At 33.2% G+C, this 23,085-nt stretch overlaps 1 protein-coding gene across 1 annotated transcript; it reads right to left on the reverse strand.

Moving 5' to 3' along the window:
- Positions 1-861: 861 nt before the first annotated feature.
- LOC113400690 (venom acid phosphatase Acph-1-like) lies at positions 862-22,367 on the reverse strand. The gene is made up of 8 exons (XM_026640340.2): positions 22,306-22,367; positions 15,344-15,448; positions 14,981-15,091; positions 9,740-9,997; positions 8,246-8,428; positions 2,998-3,118; positions 1,508-1,725; positions 862-1,091 (listed from the first exon to the last, which is right to left on the reverse strand). The coding sequence occupies exons 2-8, from the start codon at positions 15,443-15,445 to the stop codon at positions 924-926; spliced, it is 1,161 nt and encodes a 386-aa protein (XP_026496125.2). The 5' UTR covers positions 15,446-15,448; positions 22,306-22,367; the 3' UTR covers positions 862-923.
- Positions 22,368-23,085: the final 718 nt, after the last annotated feature.

The raw sequence follows: 23,085 nt of genomic DNA on the forward strand, positions 1-23,085 counted from the left end.
TTTGTTACTGAGAATTTTTCGACAGAAAAATCCGATAACTTTAATCTTCAAACTTACAACATTTTAAGAGATCTTTAGTATTATATTATGTTATTAATAGGTGGTATTTACCAAAAAGCGTTTGCACAGCGCCAAAAACCAAGTAAAAAGTTCTTAAGCCGAATTGCTCAGTCTTAGATTCGAACAATTGGAGTATTGTTTTGGGCAAGTTAAATAGTAAATAATCTATGTGCTTTGTGAGACCCCACAAATGTTCGCTGAGTTATTTAGTACCAAACACCAGTTAAAACTCTTTAAAATTACCTTCCTTATCCAATTTATTATTGAAATGCTCATATAAACTTGAAGATTTGATTTAGAATTCTAGTCATATTCTGGCGATATGCCCGAAAAATGTTTGAGAGAATAGGTTTTAGTATGAATATCATTATCAGGACTCTCGAAATAGGAATATATATAACTTAATTATGATCATTAATTTATTTTATATAATATAATTAAGGCAAATTAAAAAAACTTTGTGTTAATAGTTCTTAAATAAATAATATAATTCTGATACGTCCGAATATGTTCGGGTTATATTATATATACATACATAATACTATTTTAAATTTAGAACACAGTAATTTTAATAAATTGAACTCGTAAAACGATTTTGAAAATGATATCAATATAAATTACCGATAACACCCAGTGAATTGAGTCAGTCTCTATTAATATAATTAAATACCCATATGTATATTTTAAAACGAATTAAAAGATTTTTGTGAATTCGGTAAAAAAAAAGAAATTACCTATTTTTAATTGTTTCGTAATACAACATCCGTGAAATGGAATTAATGAAACGTCACCGCACCCATGCTTCGTAAATAACATTAATTTATTAAAAAAAATCAATAATACTTATATTAATAAATAAATTATCACAGTTCCGTCCTTATATTACATATATTGTAAAAATCTTTTTCAGGCAGTAAGAAATCTTTGGTGATCTCCTTGAATTTATCAAAGCTGCAATGACAGCTGGATTCACAGCCAGTGAAGTGTAGTAATTGCGCCGTTGATTCACCAGCTCTAGGTAAGTAGATTGGCTGAAAAAAAGCGAATATATTTTGTTATATTTAAATTATCGGTATCATTGACGAAAACCAATATAACCATACCAAACCAATATAAAAACCGGCTATTTGTCATATTTGAATAAACGAAGCGAATTTAATGAAATAGGCTTGTGCAAATTGCCATGTTGACTTTACAATAGGTCTAGTAGGTGGGCGTAAACTTTAGACCCAAAACTATTGCTCCTGTGTCTCTTTCCGGAGTGTCAGAATCGTTATCCGATTGGATGATGATAGTGAAGAAACATTTGCTTTGGAGTGCATTTGTATTTACGCACACACTTGTGTATTATAGATGTGTGTGATTGTCCGTTGCCGAAGGTGGTTAGGAGGACATTATTATAAGAATTCTTAAAAAAACTATGAAACGTCGTGGGACAGAAACTTACCACAACAGTGAGTTCTCCACTACCCTTGGACCGATATAGTTCTAGAGCAAATAAAGAGCCATACTCCGGGTTGCTCTGCTCATGTCTGATAACCCTGGTCACCTCCATCATAGAGCCGATGTTGAAGTCGTGGGCGGAGAACATTCGGAACCGCTTCTTGACTGGCTTTCCTGATGATATATCTGATGCGGCTTCTATGAAATCGTTTAGGATGACCCCTGTAAAATTTTGAAGAACTTTATGATCTTTGAACGTTGAAAGTTTAAAATAACACTTTTATTAATTAACCTTCATAAAAGATTAAGCAGTGGGGTTCAGATATCTTAAATATGGGATAAAACAGTCTGATGATGTTTTGTTGTGGGTATTATTGATCAAATAATAGTGTAAAAATTATTATCAGAAAAAAGGGGATTAAAACTATTTATTTAAACTATATATTATGAATGCGAAACTACCTATGTATATTTGTTACGTATCCACGGCCAAAATACGAAACAAAATTTGATGAATTTTGCTTTAAAGTCAGCTTAAGCCCTAAGGAAGGCCATAGGCTACTTTTTTTACAAAAAACATCTGCCAACCAACTCTTAAAATTCGATTTAAGCCGCCAGTGACATATAGTATCACATGATAGGGGTGTGTACAGCCGCCAAATATAGATATAATAATATTTTAATAAATATAACATACAAGAAAAACCAAATGAAATATAAAAATGAGATCGTAATACGTGCCACATAGGGACATTTATTAAATTTAATGAAAAATAAATTATCTCAGCGGCTCTGTAATAGAAGTCTCGGATAACTTCGCCCTTCCTTAGACTCATTATCAGACCACATACCAGAATAATAATTTTTCAAACAAAATATACTTGAGTCCTATTAAAAATATTGATAACACTTTAAATGAAATCAAAATCAGCATATGTAATAGGCACAAAAGCCTTAGACGTATAATTAAAAGTAAATATATATAATAACAACTTCTAAAAGTCTTTGTCTCTTCTTAAGAAGTTTTAAACCTTATAAATTTTAATTTATAAAACATTTTTAGCTGGTAGGGTTTTGAGCAGCAAGTCCGCCTGGGTAGATACCACCCACTCATCAGATTTTCTATTGCTAAACAGCATAACTCAGTATTGTTATGTTCCGACATAACATCTTAGTTCTTAAAGTTGGTGGTGCATTGGCGATTTAAGGAATGGTTAATATAGCTTACAGCGCCACTGTCTATGGGCGGTGGTGACCACCTACCATATCGTACAAACAATCACTCCAGCACACCAGCAATACGACGTTTCACATTAATTGTCTGAGTAATGACCAAAATTTAACATAATTTTATATATTAGATACACAGGTATAATCCGATTAAATGAAAATGGCACATTTGTTTCCCCTTGTACCAGACTCTTTGTAATTATAAGGCGATTAAATTAAAACTGCCATCGTGAGTAAACACTCTTATACAGCTTAAAATCTTACCGCCACCGATTTTCTTCATCTCGTCGTATCTAAAGTACAGCCTGTACGCAAGTCTGGCAGCCTCCCCTAATTTCGGCAGTAACGGCTTAGCCCATTCAGGTATGTCTAGACCGAGGCTTACCTGTAATAAAATAATATTATTGTTTGAAATTTTGTTTAACTTTAAAACGTTGAAACATACTATTTACAAAGTTAATAGTTAATTATTATTTTTTGTTGATTTTTAGTTTTTATTTTAATAGTTACATAAAAAATAGTAACTCAATTCGATATATTTTTAAAAATGTAATAAAAAATGGAAATGGACTCGTAACGGTTCTCTCATTTACTTCCTCTTTAAATTTAGTCTATTGACGGGCCAAGCGTGAATTACATGTTTTTGTAATGTAGCAAATAACTTTTGATGTTATTTTTTCCTTCGACAAAACTTTTAAGTTAATTAGGGGAGATATTTCGAGGAAAAATAGAGCCTTATTCGTATACAATAAATTCGTGAAAAAATCTTGTCGTTAATAAATAAACTTTATAAAATAAGTTGTGATAATGTTTTTTTTTATATGCGTATACATGTTATTGAAGCGGTTCTAATATTTATCTTTCTTTCAAATAATTAAATATTTAGCTTGTGCTTGGAATGGTACAACAGCTCTAGGGCAAGAATCCGATGGGGCGGCGAATCCGAAACGACCGGAATAAGTTCAAGCGCAGGATGATCGAATTTACGGTACTCAACTTCCAAACTGTGAGGTGCTACTAAGAATTTTATGACAGAAAAACTTTCTAACCTTTCATGTTTTCAACCTGAAGTTCGAACCCAAGACCACGAGCTCTGATGCCTTATATTTAGCCACTAGAGCCACAACACAGTCAGTTGTTAATTAGAAAGAAAATTTATAAAAAAAGTTAAGTCAAATTTATAAAAAAAGGCAAACAACGCATTAACAATACTACCCATCTTTGTCGTAACTACTGGGAATTTGTATTCGCTTTATCTTTTATTGCTTCACTATAATGTTCCGCGCGTTCCATCTGCGTTGTGTCTGATAAACCTCACTTAAAATTTCTGACTTTATTTTGATGTTTAAAAAGACGCAAAAGAAATAAGATTACATTATCTCGGCGAAATCGTCGAGCTAGACGAAATTTATTTTATAATGACGCTCGCTGTTAATACGAGTATGATAGCTGAAGATAACCGAATGTCAAAATTTCACCTTCAACTCATAATGTGCTATTCTGTAAGAATTCACTTCGTTTCTCAATCGTGAAATGTTGAAAACCGACAATAGTGATACGTCATTTTGAGACGTGTATCCTATAATTAATTGAATTTAACTCTTCTGGTCAATATTACATATACATTCTGATATTTTACGCTCGTTTTCAGAGGTGATTTACGAGTTTCGTCTTACAGAATACCTCTATTCTCTGCTGTTTGTTATTGAGGTGTAAGGCCACGATTATTTTAATATTTTAATAGATACCGTGTGTATCTTTAAATGTTTTAAATACTGTATTTGTATGATAAATAAATAGACCTCGACGCCGTTTATATCTACTTTTTAAGTCACGAGTCGGCAGATTGGCAAAAGCTACTTGATGGTAAGTGGTCACCACTGCCAAAAGATATTGGTACTCCGATAGTCATTCTTCAATCACCGATGCGCCACTAATCTTTGGCACTGTTACGCTTAGGATTGCTCCCCAAACGGGCTTGCACAAAGACCTAAACAAGTAAATTATAATAATATCTATACTAATATTATAAAGAGGAAAACTTTGTTTGTTTGGTTGTAATGAATAGGCTCAAAAACTACTGGACCGATTTAAAAATCTTTCAGCATTCGAAAGCTACATTATCCACGAGCAACATAGGCTAAATTTTATTTTGAAAACCCTATTTTTTTCAAGATATTTGGGTTTTTCGGATTCAAGGTGTAAAAAATCAACCTAAAAAGTTACTTATTTTGCGTACGCTGCCTAAACCATAAAAGATAGAACCATAAAATGTTCAAATTAATTGTAGATCTTATAAATATCTACGAAAAAGTCCGCGACACACTATACCTGTCTATGTCGAGGCACAACAAACATTTTTTTATTTTAAAAATCTTGAATTTTTTTTTAACTACATTTAAATGCATTTATTTTACTAATGCTATTAATCCTTATCAAAATAATTTCTCCCAGGAATGAAACAGTCAACGAAATAAACAATTTAATTATGCAGAAAGTACCGGGTGAAGTTAAGTGCTATAAATCCATAGACACCGTCACTAACATCGAGGACGCAGTGCACTACCCCCCGGAATTTTTAAATTCTCTTAACCCCGCTGGGCTACCACTTCATGAACTGTCGTTAAAAGTTGGCACGCCGATAATGTTTCTCAGAAATTTAAGCCCCCCCAACATGTGTAATGGCACGAGACTTCTTATAAATGAGCTAAAAGATAATTTAATTGTAGCGAAGATTATTATCACCGGCCCTGCAGCTGGTGAATTAGCTCATATACCAAGAATACCCAAGATTCCTACTGATTTGCCTATACCCTTGAAAAGGCTCCAATTTCCAGGAAAAAATTCTTTCGCACTAACGATAAAACAATCCCAAGGCCAAACATTCAAATTAGTAGGAATTGATTTACGAAAAGAATGTTTTACGCATGGGCAACTTTACGTTGCCGGTATATTTTGTTTCCTGAAAATAATTTAACATCAAATGTTGTGTATAGACAACCTCTACAATAATCGCTTTAGTTATCTATCCTAAAACAACGGTTTGCACTCCGGGACTGCCGGCAGAAGTGAAAACTTAATTACAATTAAATATTTTCATCATTAACAACTTTAACATCCACATAAAGACAATCTATGCACATAACATTACATTAACAGCCTGTAAATTTCCCACTGCTAGGCTGAGGCCTCCTTTCCCTTCGAGGAGAAGGTATGGAGCATATTCCACCACGCTGCTCCAATGCGGGTTGGTGGAATACACATGTGGCAGAATTTCGTTGAAATTAGACACATGCAGATATCCTCACGATGTTTTCCTTCACCGCCGAGCACGAGATGAATTATAAACACAAATTAAGCACATGAAAGCTCAGTGGTGCTTGCCTGGGTTTGAACCCGAAATCATCGGTTAAGATGCACTTGTTCTAACCACGGGCCATCTCGGCTCATCTATGCAGCCTGCTGATAATGACTGCGTCGTCGATGTTAGTGTCGGTGTCTGTGAATTGACCTGGTAATCATTTTGCTAACCGTGTCTTTCCTGGGTAGGCTTTTGCAGCGGTAACCGATATCCACGAGGGCGGAGCCGCGGGCGACCGCTATTAAAAATATAAAAATATAATAAGCTTTGAATTTTCAAAAAATATTCATTGTGGACCTACAGATTCGGTCGATTTATGTATAGAAAAAAATTGTCGGTAAATAAGTTTACAAAGTCAAAAATCAAGTCATAATATAACTATTTACATCACATCCATGATCTGTATAGTTTCATAAAGTTTACATAATTTTCCGAAAATTATGTAAACTTTATATTATGTAAAAAAATATTCTTCTTACTTCTATTTATTTAAAATAAATATATTTTGTATCTTTATGGGTCATTTTGATTTCCGTTTGAGATACGCAATCCTGTCACAAATCCGAAATCTACGCGGACGAAGTCGCGGGCAGAAGCTAGTTATATTATATAAGTATTATTTATGTAGATATTTTTTACAAACGAAATCATTATTCAAAATCAAATCAGACAAATTGAAGAGTATTCATAATTCTATTTTGACCTTTTCTGAATTCCTCATCCCTTATATAACCTCACGTGGCTTTTGCCTTGACTCTTTTACCCTTTTTTTGATGTATCACGGCTTTTTGAAATTAATTTTACTAATTATTAAAGTGCTTTATTTGAAAACACAGGCATACACATCAACACGCCCTTATATCAAATTATTATCCACTCTTAACCTTATGGTCCATTAGATACAGACTCGGGTTTTGGTTAAGATCCAATCAAATCAAATCAAAATATAATTTATTCAAGTAGGCTTTTACAAGCACTTTTGAATCGTCATTTAACAAACGATTTTAAGTAGAGCTACCACCCGTTCGGAATGTAGATTCTACCGAGATGTACCGGCAAACTCAGTAGTTACTCTTTTTCAACATCTAAAAATACAATCATGTTAGTTAAATACAATTATATATGTATGTTGTCTCCTGCATGGAAGGCAAAAAGCATTACCTCAACGTTTTTTATCATCTATATAATATTGTAGGTAATACAGGTCGTACCCTAGTAAGTTTTCATGTACTTAATTTGTACTTAAATACACCTCATTCTGGGCATTGGAGCAGTGTGGCGGAAAAGCTCTTATTTAAGCACTTCAATAGAATGGATGCCAGTGCCCAGCGGGATATTATATTTTACGGGCTGTTTTTACTTTTTAAGGGAAATAAATTGTGTAGCATAAATTTTAATCAAATAAACTTTATCTACTTCGCAGAGAAGCTTGACAAATCTAAGCGGAAATGTTTTAATTTGATCAGTGAAAAGTGTAAAGTTTTAGATTTGATTAAAATATTTTTCGCACTTCGGGTTAGTTTGGATAACACCGCGTTCAAAACACCTACACTGGTAATATGTGAGTTCGACCCACAAACAAGAACTGCAGTGTTTTTCTCTAATAATCCAATTCGTATCTCAGTCGTTAAATGTTTAAAACTAACTCACAGTGATATTTATTGAGTTTGTCATATATATTTCTCCAAGCATTTTCTTAACAGAAGAGTCGTACTTTAAGAGTCTTACTGGTAAGCTGAGTGACCTTAGCTTACCAGCAACAAATAAATAGCTTTCTACTGCAAATATGTCGCAACACATCATCATAGGACGCCACGTACAAGAGAACTTAAAGTTATATTTGAATAATAATAATAATAAATTGCAAACAAAATGGTCAAGGGAATTTTATTACATCACACACTTTTTAAAATTTCACGGTCATGTACGGCTTCACTTGGTTATTTATCGGTCAGAAGCGCGACAAAATAGCGCATCGGAAAAATAAGGTACACTTAATTTTCTTTCGATGCGATTTATATTCTAATAATTAAAGTCAGCGTCACATATCATATTGAGAGGTTACTACCTTCAGAGTTGGAATTTCGCAAAGATCTAGATCTAACTCAAATACTATAACTTAACTATGTATACATTTTTAGTTAATCATACCTGACTTTTAAACAAGTCGAAGAGCGTTTCATATAACAGCGGATCCTCTGTGAAGTTCCGTCCAGTTTCCTTCTTCACAATCGTCACTAGGTCTTTGAACTGCTGAAACTCCTGGTTAATGGCTTCTTGCTTCGCTATTTTCATCAGCTCGTTGAAACGTTCACAATTTGAGTAATAACGCAGCTGGAAAACGAAAAATATATTTACCACTGAGTTTAGAGAACGTCAATCATTAAAGAATAATTCTTGTCTAAACCCTAAAATCACTAGCATCACTAAAATTGTGAGGAAACCCTCACGTGTCGGGTGGTAAATCGTTCATATGCATCTACCTAACAATTGAAACCTTCTTACATTTGAACCTACTTAACAGGTTGAAATGAGCTCCAAATCTTCTCTTTAACAGAAGACGAGACCTTAGCTTACCAGTGAGACAAGGACTGATATATTTCTACTGTTAATATGCCGAAACACATCGCCAGTTCTTTTACGGTAGGACTCCAAATATAAAGGAACTCGTGAAGGTATATTTAAATAATAAAAATAAAATTGTAATTTAATTGCTAACAAAAATATCTCTATAATTACATTTTGAAGATATTGTTGAATTTATTTTGTCATATCAAATTCTATCCTTCCTTATTACACTGGTATCTTTATTAAAGTTCAAGTTTATGTTCTATTTTTAATAGCTGTTTATTGATATCAAATGCAAAACGTGACTTTAAATGCTTATAAAATAATCATTAGGTTATGTAACCAACTTGATAAGTTATTTGCGTAACTAAAGTACATCCGGTAACTTGAAGTATAACTTTTCGTACTGATTAATTTTTCTGAACTAACAAATTTAATCTTTTGGCCTATTTTTTCTTTTCTATTGTTTTCGTCGTTTTCATAATATTTTTTCTGTTTTAATCTCTACTAATATTATAAATGCGAAAGTAACTTTGTCCGTCTGTCTGTGTATCTGTCTGTTCCGCTGAACAGCCAAATCTATGTACCGATGAAAATTGGTATTTGTTTCATACTAGGACTCCAAGAAGGACATACTTTTTTATATCTAACCCCCGATGCATTAACATTAGCATTAGCAGCCTGTAAATTTCCCACTGCTGGACTAAGGCCTCCTCTCCCTTTGAGGAGAAGGTTTGGAGCATATTCCACCACGCTGCTCCAGTGCGGGTTGGTGGAAGCCCCGATGACCAACCCCTAAAACGCATGCGAAGCTGCGTGCGACAACTAGTTATCAATAAAGAAAGTTTTTCTTATTATTGCGTGAGAATATATTTATAATAAATTTCATGCATTTATGTCAATACGTCGCAATCCAGCGGTCATATTATGGTTCTTATGTATTTAAGCTAAGATCACGCACGTTTCAAATGACGCTGGTGAGAAGATGGGCCCACGTACAAATAAAAATACCATGGATTATCAATTTGTATTCTTCGAATTATCTTCTAGTGATATATGTTAAAAAAAGCTACTTACATAATCTTCGGACAGCGGAACAGCAGTGTAAGGTACTGGCTGCCAAATTCTTCCAAGACCCTCATCCCATTGTTGGTCGACTTCTGGTGGGTATAACGCAGCCATGGCCATTTGCGCAGTCATCTTCGTCCTCTCCTTATCAGTACTTCTTAAAGCTATCTCATCTTGAAGGTAAAGGTCAGATAACAAGCCGTATCCTTGAACGCCGTATCTTTGCCGAATAAATTTACCAATTTGAAACGCTCTCCGTTTGCCAGTCTGAAATTTAATGCTTATTAGTTTACCGAAGATCCCAATTTGCGTCGCAAAATATTTGAATAGGATTTCGTTGTTTCGTCATGGTTGTCATCAAAATTGGCTAGTTAGTGTAACTGAAGAAATAAATGATAAAAAGAAAATCTGATAATAATTTTACGGATGAAATTCATATTATTTATTTAATTAGGCTCATAAAAGCACTTTTGCACATTCATAATACATTTTTGTAAGCTACAGTAATTAATTACAAAAATAATAAGACCAGACTATCCAGACCTGGTCGTAAGATGCCGCGGAGACCAGCTAGCCTAATGAGACCAATAATATAAAATCATAGCAAATATTTATGATTCAGAAAATAACACACGATTTCGAAAAAAAAAAATCCCGTATTTTGCACCCTTGAGGGGCTATTTTTCTTCTAATTGTAATGAGACTAAACGGCATGTATACACTCCCAGACAAAAAAAGTATTTTTAAGTTCTGAGGTATGAGCAATAAAAAAATAGATGTTATGTTTCGCGTGTTTTTAGTGACATTGCCTCACTCACCCTTCACACCGAAACACGACAATACTAAGTATGTAGTGTAAGTAACTGTTTGACGGTAGATTACCTAATAAGTGGGTGGTACCTTCTCAGGATCGCTACATACAGTTACATGAAAATTTTTTGTTAAAAAAATATTCGCATCACAAAAATAGATTTTTAATTCCAACTTTTATATAGCAAATATTGTACTAGTAGATGCAAAAAATATATTTTAAAAACATCGCTTTTTGTTTGGGTTTATGAATATACATAAGACTTTTTAGTCTTGAATTCTGAGAATTAATTTAATATGTATAATATATAATGACTTTAATATTATTTAATGTAAAGGTTCGTTTAGATATGAAATTATTTTATATTAAACCTACATGGTTTTGATTGTTTTTTCTCTTTCAAAGATTAACACTAAGATTATTGTCGTTTCTTTTGGCTAAAAACTTCATTAGCACAAAAATTATGATTTAAAAGTGCAAGTATGTATGTAATACTTTCACTCCAACTGACCGATCATCATGCAAGTTATATAGATTTTATCATAGACAATAGAAGGATGTTTGTGCATATGTACATTGTTGTACAACAAATTAATTTTCCATATCCTTCAACATATTACTATACAGTTGATCATTAGCAGCCTGTAAATTTCCCACTGCTGGGCTAAAGGCCTCCTCTCCCTTTGAGGAGAAGATTTTTGGAGCATATTCCACCACGCTGCTCCAATGCGGGTTGGTGGAATACACATGTGGCAGAATTTCGTTGAAATTAGACACATGCAGGTTTCCTCACGATGTTTTCCTTCACCGCCGAGCACGAGATGAATTATAAACACAAATTAAGCACATGAAAATTCAGTGGTGCCTGCCTGGGTTTGAACCCGAAATCATCGGTTAAGATGCACGCGTTCTAACCACTGGGCCATCTCGCCTCGTATACAGTTGATAGTTGATATCTACACAAACTGGCCAAATGATAATTATCAAAATTACATAAGGATTAAGGTTATTTGTGTTGGGACAGGAGCTGTGGGAATGTTATGTGCTGCGCTGAAGAAGACCGGGAAGAAAGCTTTGAGCACCTTCTGCCCGTGTCATATGCGTTGCCCAGTCTAAGCGGGTTTTCTTTATAACGGGAACCCCTTTAGAAGTCACATAGGCAGACCACCCGTCGATTTGTTAGGTCGACTTGTTAGTTAGTCACACTCGGAAAAACCCCCGAAACGAATAAATCCCTTTTTTAACAGCAAGACAAAAACTAGCAACAATATGTATTTGATTTCCCATCGACAAACATATATCTTACGAAATGTTTCTGATAGAGACGTTATTTAACTCCGCTCTACTTCAGCTCTACAGACAAAATGAAACTATTATATTATTTTAGTACCAGAAATAATGTATCTATACTTCTATAGTAATATTTAAAATGTTAAAATAACTCTGTCTGTCGCTCTTTCACGGCCAAACCACTGAACTGTTTGATGAAATTTGGTAGAAAGCAAGCTTCAACTCCAAGGATATAGGTCACTTTTTAAGCCTTATACCGGACGACCAACCACTTATATACGAGCGAAGTTGTGTTGACAAATAGTTTCTTATAAATGCAAACGTGAGTTTATTATTCAACTGGTAATCATGAAATTTATCATACAGATTTTCAGAGGAACAATAAAGAGGTTAAAACTAAACGATTTTTAAGACACTTTCTGCCTCGCACAACCACTCTGTGGAACCAGCTTTCGCCGGCGGTTTTTCCGAACCGATTCGTCTTGGGAACTTTCAAGAAAAGTGCGTACTCTTTCCTGAAAGGCCGGCAACGCACCTGCAAGCCCCCCGGTGTTGCAGATGTCCATGGGCGGTGGTAGTCACTTTCCATCAGGTGAGCCTCCTGCTCGTTTGCCACCACTAACATAAATAAAAAAATAAAAAAAATCTGCCCATCCAGCTCACTCGCTGGCAAAGCCGCAAGAGAAAACTAGTATTTGAATACAATAGGTTCCTCGGGTTTATTAATTAAACAATCTTAAAGCAAAGAAGTTTTTATATCGTATGAATTAAGGTACTTAGAATTATGGAATTTTGTAATTTAATATCCCTCAGGATACGAGAGACTGGTGTGAGTGCAGCAATGTTTATTTTGTTTCAAGGTTCTTGGAATACTGAAACCGCTCCGTCCGTGTGTATAACATTTCCGTGCGATACAATAACTGTGGCTTGAATGTTCTGTGCAATTTGTCTTTTTATCATAGAACAGGGTTTGGTGGTGACCACTTACTATGCCCATTTGCTAATCTCCCAAACTATTTTTATTAAAACGACCGACGTGACTACTTCTCACTAGGTATCCCATTTGCTACCTTTCTGTTACAAATATATATATTTTTTGAATTATGAAAATAGTTTATGCAGAATGTCTTTTACGGCTTTTAGTAGAATAACCTTGCTGATCTAGAGGTCTGAATGAGATAATACGTTGACATAATCATTATTTATCGAGGTCGACAGAGCGTGGAGTTCGTGTGTTTGCTTCGGTTTGTCTTTCAGACAATGAATAAACGAATCAACGTGTCTTACTTAGATATAGTTTTTATTTATAAAATAGGTAGGCGGACAGGACTCTTAGAGGTAGGGCTCTGTGCAAGCATGTCTCGGCACCGCCGACAGATATTCTACCGCCAAACAGCAGTACTCAGTATTGCTTGGTTTGAAGGGTGAGTAAGCCAGTGTAACTATAGACACAAGGGGCATAACATCTTTGTTCCCAAGGTTGGTGGCGTACGTACACTGGCTCATTTATTAAGCTAGTTTCAATATATAGCATAACATGGACGTTTCTAATACTAAAAAGGCTTTAATTTATTAAATGCTCATGCACATGTCCTCGGGATCTTTATTACTATATTAACTACAGTTAACTTTTAGGTCACTGAATATAAGATATTTTAATTAAGAGATAACTATATTTATATAAAATTTAGAACATCCAAAAACTTTTTGCCAAATCTCGAAGTTAAATGAAATATGTATATAATACAAGCCTTTTGATCTTTTAATATTATAATTAAACGACATTACGATGAATGTGATGAGAATGACAGTATTATAATTAACTGAGTGAGATAGCCATTCGCGACATCGATCATTCGGCATCTACAATTACTGAAATGACTTAAAAAAAGTAATGACTCAATTAGTGTTTTTGTCCGCGAGTCACGGTGTTTTCATTTTTCACACTTGATTGACAAGAAAAGTTTTTATACAAATTTAATGCTTCTTACGTTTTCATCACATCGATCCATTTATGGAAACAGAATTAATCTCCATAAAATTATCTTTACAACGAAACTATCTTGATTCCATGTCAAACAAGAGTATAATAATAAAAAAAAAAAATTCGAAATGAGGTTAAAAAATCATCGTAGAGCACTTTATCATGTTTTGCATCATGAGTCGTGCAAAAGATTAAAAACAATCAATTTATTTAGCAATAAAATTATTTTCTACAAAGTTAATGATGGCAAATAACGTAATAGCAGAATCTAGTCGCCTTCTTGAATTACATTACCCAGTGATGTAATGGATTATACCAATAAATATTGTTATTTTAAATATTCAAACAGCCTTTACTATCATTACAATGACTTCGTAACTTGCCGAAGAAAAGATAAAAGGTCGTTTTTATAATCTTCTATTAATTTTTGTGTAGCTCAAATAAAATCAAGGAAAAATATATCAAGATCAATTCCTTTAATGTATTTTATCTTATAACGCCAGCTACGAATCCGAATCAAATGAAATTTACGATGTCATTGACTAATTAAACTCGAAGTAAAATCACATGGAGCTGGGGTGGCCGAGTAGATAAAAGATTTGATTTAAATTAAAAATAACTTAAAATTTGACTGTGGGGTATCTACCCCCCTTCCTACCCTTCATTACATATTCGAGAGCCAAATAAGGATACTCAGTATTTTTGATTTTTGGTTTTAAGGGTGAGTAAGCCAGTGGTAACGACATCCACAGGAAGACATAACATCTCAGTTCCAAGGTTGGTGGAACATTATTGATGTAAGGAATGGATAAAACTTCTTACAGTGCATTTACCAAGTACTCAGTTCTCATAAGACATCAAATTAACATTACTCAATGCATATTTAATGGCAAATTTACTTTATCCTTGATTAAACTGAAATGAATTGTGAAATGATAATTTAAAATATATATCCCATGTAAGCCTATTATGTAGTTTGATTGGGGTTTATTCCACTAATCTGCCAAGGGTTGGCGTTTACACATAAGTCGCGACACATGAATTTGTCTGGTTGTACTTGGTATATTTTCAATTATTATCACATGAAAATTTGGATGTACCTCTTATCCTATTGACTCGGCAATGTCAGCCATATAGTACGATAAATGAATAAAATCATACTCACATTTGTAAGTCCCTCTACACCTTCAATGTATGTTAAGTTCATTAATTTTTCTTTTTGATCCGATAGAGACAGTTCATCTGCATCCGGTGTTCTTTCACCATGGCGGTTGATCTGTAGAAATAAAATAAATTTGAAATAAGATCTTAAAAACACAACAAAATTGAAACTGGAGAGATCCTGTCATATTGAATTGCCATCCCATAGATGATTAAAAATAACACACGTGTTTGTGTTAAATGTAGTCTATAGTCATGGCCATAAAACTTTCAATCCCAGATTATACATTTTTTTATATATGGGAACTCACAATACATCTATGAAACAGCTCAAGGAACTTCTTATAACTGATAGGAATTGACTCACCACAAAAGCCATCACCATTTCCCTATCACCAGTCAAGTCGGTGATAGCGCTGCTGCTCATCAGATCGAACTGCAACATGGCTATGATGAGGTACCAGAACATTTTCTGAAACAAAAGATAAATATGAGCTCATCACCATAATAATTTACGTATATTTTAAATTTAGTCGAGATAAAGTCTTAATTTGGCATTCTAAAACTCTTGACATATCTTAAACGTCCTAGAACTCTCATGACAAAGTACACGAGTTTCATTGACCTTCTACATCCAGCTTGAATTCGAAGATCCTTATTTTTTACTTCTTTGGACACCTACTCAAATATCGACAATTTATATTTATGTCAGTGTAAAATTGTTAATCGATCTCTTCGAAATACGATGCTTACAAAATCAGATTGCTGATTAGCTGAACGAAGTATCCCGTTTCGATCACGTGCTGTATCTTTGACCCATCTATCTCTTGTGTTTTACTCTTCTTCGGTAATGTAACTGATTGTTTTGTTTTTGCTTAAATTTTAAGATAAGGACGCGCGTTTGACCGCTATTATCTTTGAATACAACCAATTATTAAGAATATCTATAATTAGTAAACAAACTGACATACTTATTAACAATAGATGCAGTAGACGACTGAAATTGTTTATAACATAATTAATGTCTTATCTGAATAATGAATTCTTTCACAATACATATAAATATTTATATTTATTGTAGTGATAGTACAGAGAGTAAGATATTTTTTAACAGTGTCAACATTGAGAACGCATTTATGAACGGAAATAAGAGAATTCAGAGAATCATTGGATGTTTTAAATCATAAGTGGTTTTAAGTCGTTCGACAGATGTCTAAGTCAATAAACATAATATAAAATAAATTTGGAAATGTTTGTTATAGGAAAATAAATTAATGAAAAATCTATTCGTCTAGTGTCCCACAACTATACAATCATACTGATCGGAACTTTAATCTGAATTAAATTTCACACATCAAGCAATAATTAGATCGTGATAAAAGAGCGTTGAAATTGGTTCAGTAATATCGGTATCAGGAAATGTATACGTTGAAGGAAGGTCGATGGAAAGTCGAATTCACGTCTATATAGAACAACTTTTAGATATTTTTCCTTGTCAATCTTGTATTGAGTAAAATTTATGTATTTTTATTTGTGTTATACCCATTTGTATAAATTTATTATCTCGCTGTGATTCGCTCTCGAGATAGAGTTGCATTATACTGCTCGTTCTGTTTGAATTCATTTTTGAAATCTAAAATATTTTTTTTTGTTTTCAGATATACGTTATTTTTTCTAGATCCAGATCAATAATATTATCATCATTTATTTTTAAAATTACATTAAAATAATTAAATTCAAATTTGAATACGTGCTCAAAATGTTCTCATAACCCAATTTTTTTCATTTCAATATTTCTTTAAATCAACTCCTTTATGATTCAAGAACAGGTTTATTTTTTATATTAAGTGAATGTTTTTTCAATTGTTACTATGGCTTACGATGTATTCCAATCGTGTTGTAATTCGCTTTGTTCAAAGAGAAAGGACTTGAATCATGATTCACATGTCTGTGGCGTAAGAATCATATCTGGCAAAAGACTGGAGCTAATCTTAAAACTTCATAAGTCCATTTAGATGTCTTACAACAATATACGATGTTAATGACCGTGTTTTAAATCTTACGGAGTGATTATTTAGATTATATTCTATAACGTTGAATAGAGATGACAGAAGGCTTGGAGAAGAGACGGTTTCGTTGGTACTGAAAATTTTAATTATATTAAATTAAAAATAAATCTTCCTAATTATAATTTATTTAAAATCCTATACTTGTTTATACGACAATTATTCAGATTGAGGATTAAATAATTGTCATCAAAGTATATCAAAATCAAAAATAGCTACTGTACACGACCACGTGTAATGGTTGCAAGAAAGCTAGAATTTCTCTGTTTAATTGGAATTCCAATTTTCTGAACCAAAAATGACCTAATGTGCTTAATGGATTCTAAAAGAGTACGTTTCTTACATACTTCTATTAAATATATATATGTATATATATATATATTATATGAACGTATCATATTTTAATAGGTCTGGTAATTGAATTTTAAATAACTTGGGAGTCAGCTCTATACCTTCTTCTCTAAGGGTGAGAAGGCCTTAGTCCAGCCCTAGGGCATTTAAAGAGTGTATCTTTACTTTTAACTTTAGTCAAGCGCGTTCATTATCACATGTTTGTACGAAATATTTTATTCTAAATTTTTATTTATACTTTCTACATTATGCATATTTTATATTATTAAATGAAGAACAATTTGTTACTATTGATTTTGATGTATGATTAATGATGTCAATGTTTCAAGACATCGAATTCGAATTCGAAATTCGAGTCTAATTCAAAACGGAAAAGTCATTCAGGAAATGAAAATGAACTTAGAATATCTATATTATCGTTAGAACATTGAATTTTAATTAGAATACAAAACAAATATACAAAAAGATTAAGTTTTATCAACGTGGTAACGAAAAAAAATTGATCAACAAATACACCAGGAACAGGGAAATGATAAGATCGACCTTTACTATCAAGGATGTACGAGCGAGACGGACAGATTAAAATTGGTTAAAAAATGGGGCATTGACCTAACCTAAACTTATGTTAGTCGGTCAAACTTCTAATCTGCAAATGTTAAATGAATAATAACGGAATTTGTGAACATTAGGTTAACATCTTTGGAAATCAAAATCATCTTATATATTCCACGTTATTTGTTTTGATTTGGTTTTTTATATCATATTTAATTATTTTTTTATTTTGGTCGTATAGTACCTGGAAACTGGACTATGCCGAAATCAAAAATATTTTTGAGGTAGGTTCTTATCTATCAGTGACATCTGAGAATTATCATATATCCAGCACGTTACAGCACGTTGCTACATGGATTGAGAATGTCATCATTCACGCCTTCGATAACTGCACAGAATATAGGTACTATAATGTACAACGATGTATCCGAACTCAAATCTGAATGTGGATCTCTGTTGCTGAATGTAAAAAAAAATCGCAAACGTACGCTTGTGTGCTCAATACGATCGTAAAATATAAAAGATAATACTTAAGGGACATTTCAAGTTAAATTTTTTTGTAAATGTTTGGTGAGACATTAAGAAACTGGAGAGTTAGTCTAATGGCGTCTTTACAAATGTGTGAAAAAGGTCATACGCTTGTGTGCTTTTAAGGTAAGATTATAATATAATTACAGAGTTCAAGGTTGCACAAAAAATGAAAGTTGCTCAGTGTCTTTCGCCGGTTCTTCTCAGGTTATTTGCGACTGTTGTGTTTAATTTGACAGTCAATAAGTAAGTGTAATGCTTCTATATTGAATTAAGTTATTTGAATAAACTTGTAATCCCTACTTTCTGTTTGCATACGGTACGGAGAACGATTTTGGGCAATGGTATACGCATATATAATAAGGTACCCGGAAATGTAAACAATTTACCATTTATAAAATTTAAAAAGTTTATTAAGACTAAATTAATAAATAAATAACTTTTTAGAACAAATACGCCTGGATTTAGGCTCGGGTTCCATCATAGGACACTAATTATTGTAAAAAACAGCATTGTAAAACTTTTTATTTGAAAAGAGCAACTATGCGAGTTTCTTGCCGTTTCTTCTCGGTGGAAGCTGCTTTCCGAAGTAGTGGTAGTATTTCAACAACGACGATTCAAAAACGCTTCATTGTGAAGTTTACTTGAATAAAATTGATTTGATTTGATTTGACAGGTGCACGCTCTATTATCTTATTACGATTAATAATCCGATGAGACGACAATCCGTGAGGAACCAGATTCAGAACTAATTATGAAAACCCAGGCGCGTGTTTATTATTACACTAACAAATTCCAAAGCCCAGGTGTTAAGAATCTTTTCTTAAAAGAACTCAATAGTTTTATGACAATGTTAGAATTTATTATGTTAATTACGATTACCAGAATTATTATGACTATAACCTATTCATCTTCAAGAGTAGTGCGTGTCTACTGTTGCTCTATTTAAAAAAAATAATAACCGGTTCGATCTGGATTAAAATTAAAATGATTCTGTTAATATCAAATGTGATCGGACAATTAATAAACCTGTTTTCGGTGGATTTTTTTTTAGTTTGATACGGACTTGGATTTTTTTGTACCCTTTGTTTTTCGGTTTCTTTTGCTATTAAAATGTATAACATCTGTACTAATATTATAAATGCGATGTCTGTATGTCTATCTGTTGCAGAAATTTTATAAAATTTGGGATGAAGCTCGAGCCCCAAAGAAGGACATAGGCTGTAAAACGCGAGCGAAGCCTAAAGGTTTTCTTATTAAATGATTTTCGTCCAACATAATCTTCTTAATATATAAGCTTTTCTGTTTTACATAAAAAAATAGATTTGATCGACTGTTAACGTAAACTATATCGCATAGATTTTAAAGGGCGGGTTAAGGTAGGTTTGATAATCGTACCAAAATGTCATAAGATTCTTTATCAGTGTTTATTGTTTATTCCTTTTGTCTCTAAATGGGGTTTATTGGATCAAATGAAATGTAGTGAATGTGGTTATTCCGCGTCTATTCAAATATTAACCAGTCTTTATATCGCCAATGTGTCAACAACGTTGGGAACTAAGATGTCCCTTGTCCTGTAGTACTCAGTCAAACTTTAAATCAGATTCACAAATTCTACCGCCAAACAGTTATAACATAATTATTATTGTGTTCCGGTTGTAGTGGTCTAATATAAAGGTAAATAGTTTTTTATTGCCAATGTCTATGGGTGGTGGTACCACCGCCCATAGATAATGGCGCTGTAAGAAATATTAACGATTCCTTACATCGCCAATGCGCCACCAACATTGGGAGCTAAGATGTTATCCCCTTGTGCCTGTAGTTACACTGGCTCACTCGCTCTTCAAGCCGGAATACTGAGTACATTTGTTTGGCGATAGAATATCTGATCAGTGGGCAGCACCTACCCAGACGGGCTTGCACAAAGCCCTACTTCCAAGAAAGCTGTCACGCACACCACGAAAATTAAGTTGTTTCGTTTGATTTAGATCGTTTGTAGTGCGATACTCTAAGTATTTAATAAACGTAAGGTTCAATCTTATATTGTGATTTCTTACTTTTGTCATCTGTATTTTTAGCTTCGCTGTATTCATTCTTAGTGTTATCCTTGTAGAAATAACTTGTTTTATTTCAAAACATTGTGTTGAGGTAAATGTTATTTTATTAAGCTAATTCTCTGCGCGCGTGTCTGGCAAGTGCCTTCGACTTCGCGACTTTATCTACTTCGGTCTCGTGGTGTTTTAACCATTCCTATTAAACCTTAGCCATTTCTTTTAAAATCGACTATTTGTAATTTTTGCAAATTCAGTAAATTATTGTATTCAAATATACGTGTTATTCGTTTTATTTTATAATTATGATAAAGATTTATATAAAAAGCTGATTACAGTAGATAATTTTGTATTAAATGGCAAGGCACATATGTAAGCCTTTGTATAAGGTTTATTCGGTAATGTTACCGTGGGAGATAGACGATCCTCTATTTGATTAGCCTTTCAGTAACGATACTTATTCTATAAATAACAAAGGCGTTCGATGCTCAACACGATCGTAAAATATAAAAGATACTGAAAAGGGACATTTGAAGTTAAATTTTTTTGTAAATGTTTGGTATGTTCGGAGACATCATTATGAAACTGGAAGTCTAATGGCGTCTTTACAAATATATTGTTTTTGCAATCAAAGTGAAAAAGGTCATAAGGCCATGCGTACCTGAGAATTATTTATACTAATGTCATAAATGCGAAAGTAACTCTGTCTGTCACCCCTTAACGTTAAAACCGCTCAACTGATTTATATGAAATTTCTTATGGAAATAGTTTGAGTCCTAGGGAAGAACATCCCTACTTTTTTTAAATTACCCCTATACTATAATTTTAATATTTACCACTATTGCAACCTCACTATCGAGTTCTCCGTCGAGTTAGGATTTTGTCCTTACAGAATAATTCCCCTGAATCGTATATCATCTTTACTGGGTCCTATTAAAGGGAATTACTTAGAAGACTACTCTGTACGTTTGTGTAGACATGGAGGGGGCCTCTCAGCACCTTCCAGGATAGGAATGCTGTTTGTAGGATAAACTTGAGGCTGATTATAATCCGGTATTTGTTGGTTTCTTCACGATGTTTTCCTTTACCAAGAAGCATGAGATGCATTATAAACACATATTAAGCACATGAAAATTCAGTTGCACACATTCTAACCACAGAGTCATCTCGGCTCCTATTTCCCAATAATACCGACTAGAAACTGGGTACCTAATTAATTTTTACTTACAACTAGACGTGTTCATCCTGAAAATTTCGTTAAACAATTTTGTTTGTAGAGATATAAGAATTAAAGCAGCGATTTTCAACCAGCAACCAACTAAAGCTATTCTCATATGAGCACAAAAACATAATTTTGTTGTCGTAAGAACTGCGTGGGATTATTTTCGGCAACACTTCCTTGGATAATGCCAATACATGTTTGAGCAAAAACTCGATTTGGATAAACGCTCGTAATTTTTTTTTTATGTTAAAATGGATTGCTTAATTTTTTTATTTAATAATATATAGACTTGTAAATGAGCCACGCTATGGCAAGTCATCAACACCCATAAATATATTTTTTTTATTATTATAATACAGAATTTGATTGGTCAAAAAAATATACAAAATACCGAACTATTGGTCAATTTATATATAATTAAATCTTTTATAACGACAAACAAAAAAATATAAGTATGTATTTACATTATCGCTCGTAATATTTTCTTAAGCACGTACGTAAAAATACCGCAATTATAAACAATACACTATGATAACTTTAAATAATTAAACGTACTTACTGTTTATTTTAATGTCCACTAAACAGTTTGAAATATAAAATACGTCGTTAATATACCGCCGTCTGTCGTATTACTGCGGTCTGCGCGCGCGCCGCGACCTTTAAAACGCAAATCGTGGATCTGAACTAGTTTTTATATCGTACTTTACTCGTATTTTTTTTAGGACCAGTATTTAAAATATAATGCTAGTTTTCTGTGATCGATTTAAATTGTTCCATGTAACTTATATGTTTGATTTATAATGATACCAGCTTCCCATCCTGGGTTCACACGGATATAATAATGAACAAACATAAAAAGAAAAAATCTTTGAAATTCTCGGCTTTTCTCTTCTAAAATATGCATGTATTATACGTATAAATCTTCCTCTTGAATCACTCTGTTTATTGATGAGAACCGCATTAAAATCCGTTGCGTACTTTAAAAGATCTATGTAAGTGTACGATAAGAAGCGACTTTTTTATACTATGTACATAGATATATATATATGTATGTATTTTTAATCTAATCGTCGTACTTAGTAATCGTAATGTGTCCCTTGATTGTCTAGTGGTTTACTTGTAAGGCTGCAGATTCAGATGTCCTGAGTTGCAACTGCTGGGCTTTTTTGTTGAGAAATTCTCAGTAGTAAATTGGAGTTCAGAAGTTCCCACAGTTTGTAGTCCATCAGTTTGTAGTGCATCTTAACCGATGATTTCGGGTTCAAACCCAGGCAAGCACCACTGAATTTTCATGTGCTTAATTTGTGTTTATAATTCATCTCGTGCTCGGCGGTGAAAG

Source organism: Vanessa tameamea, chromosome 22, assembly GCF_037043105.1.
Source record: "Vanessa tameamea isolate UH-Manoa-2023 chromosome 22, ilVanTame1 primary haplotype, whole genome shotgun sequence".
In the NCBI taxonomy this organism is placed as follows: Eukaryota; Metazoa; Arthropoda; class Insecta; order Lepidoptera; family Nymphalidae; genus Vanessa; species Vanessa tameamea.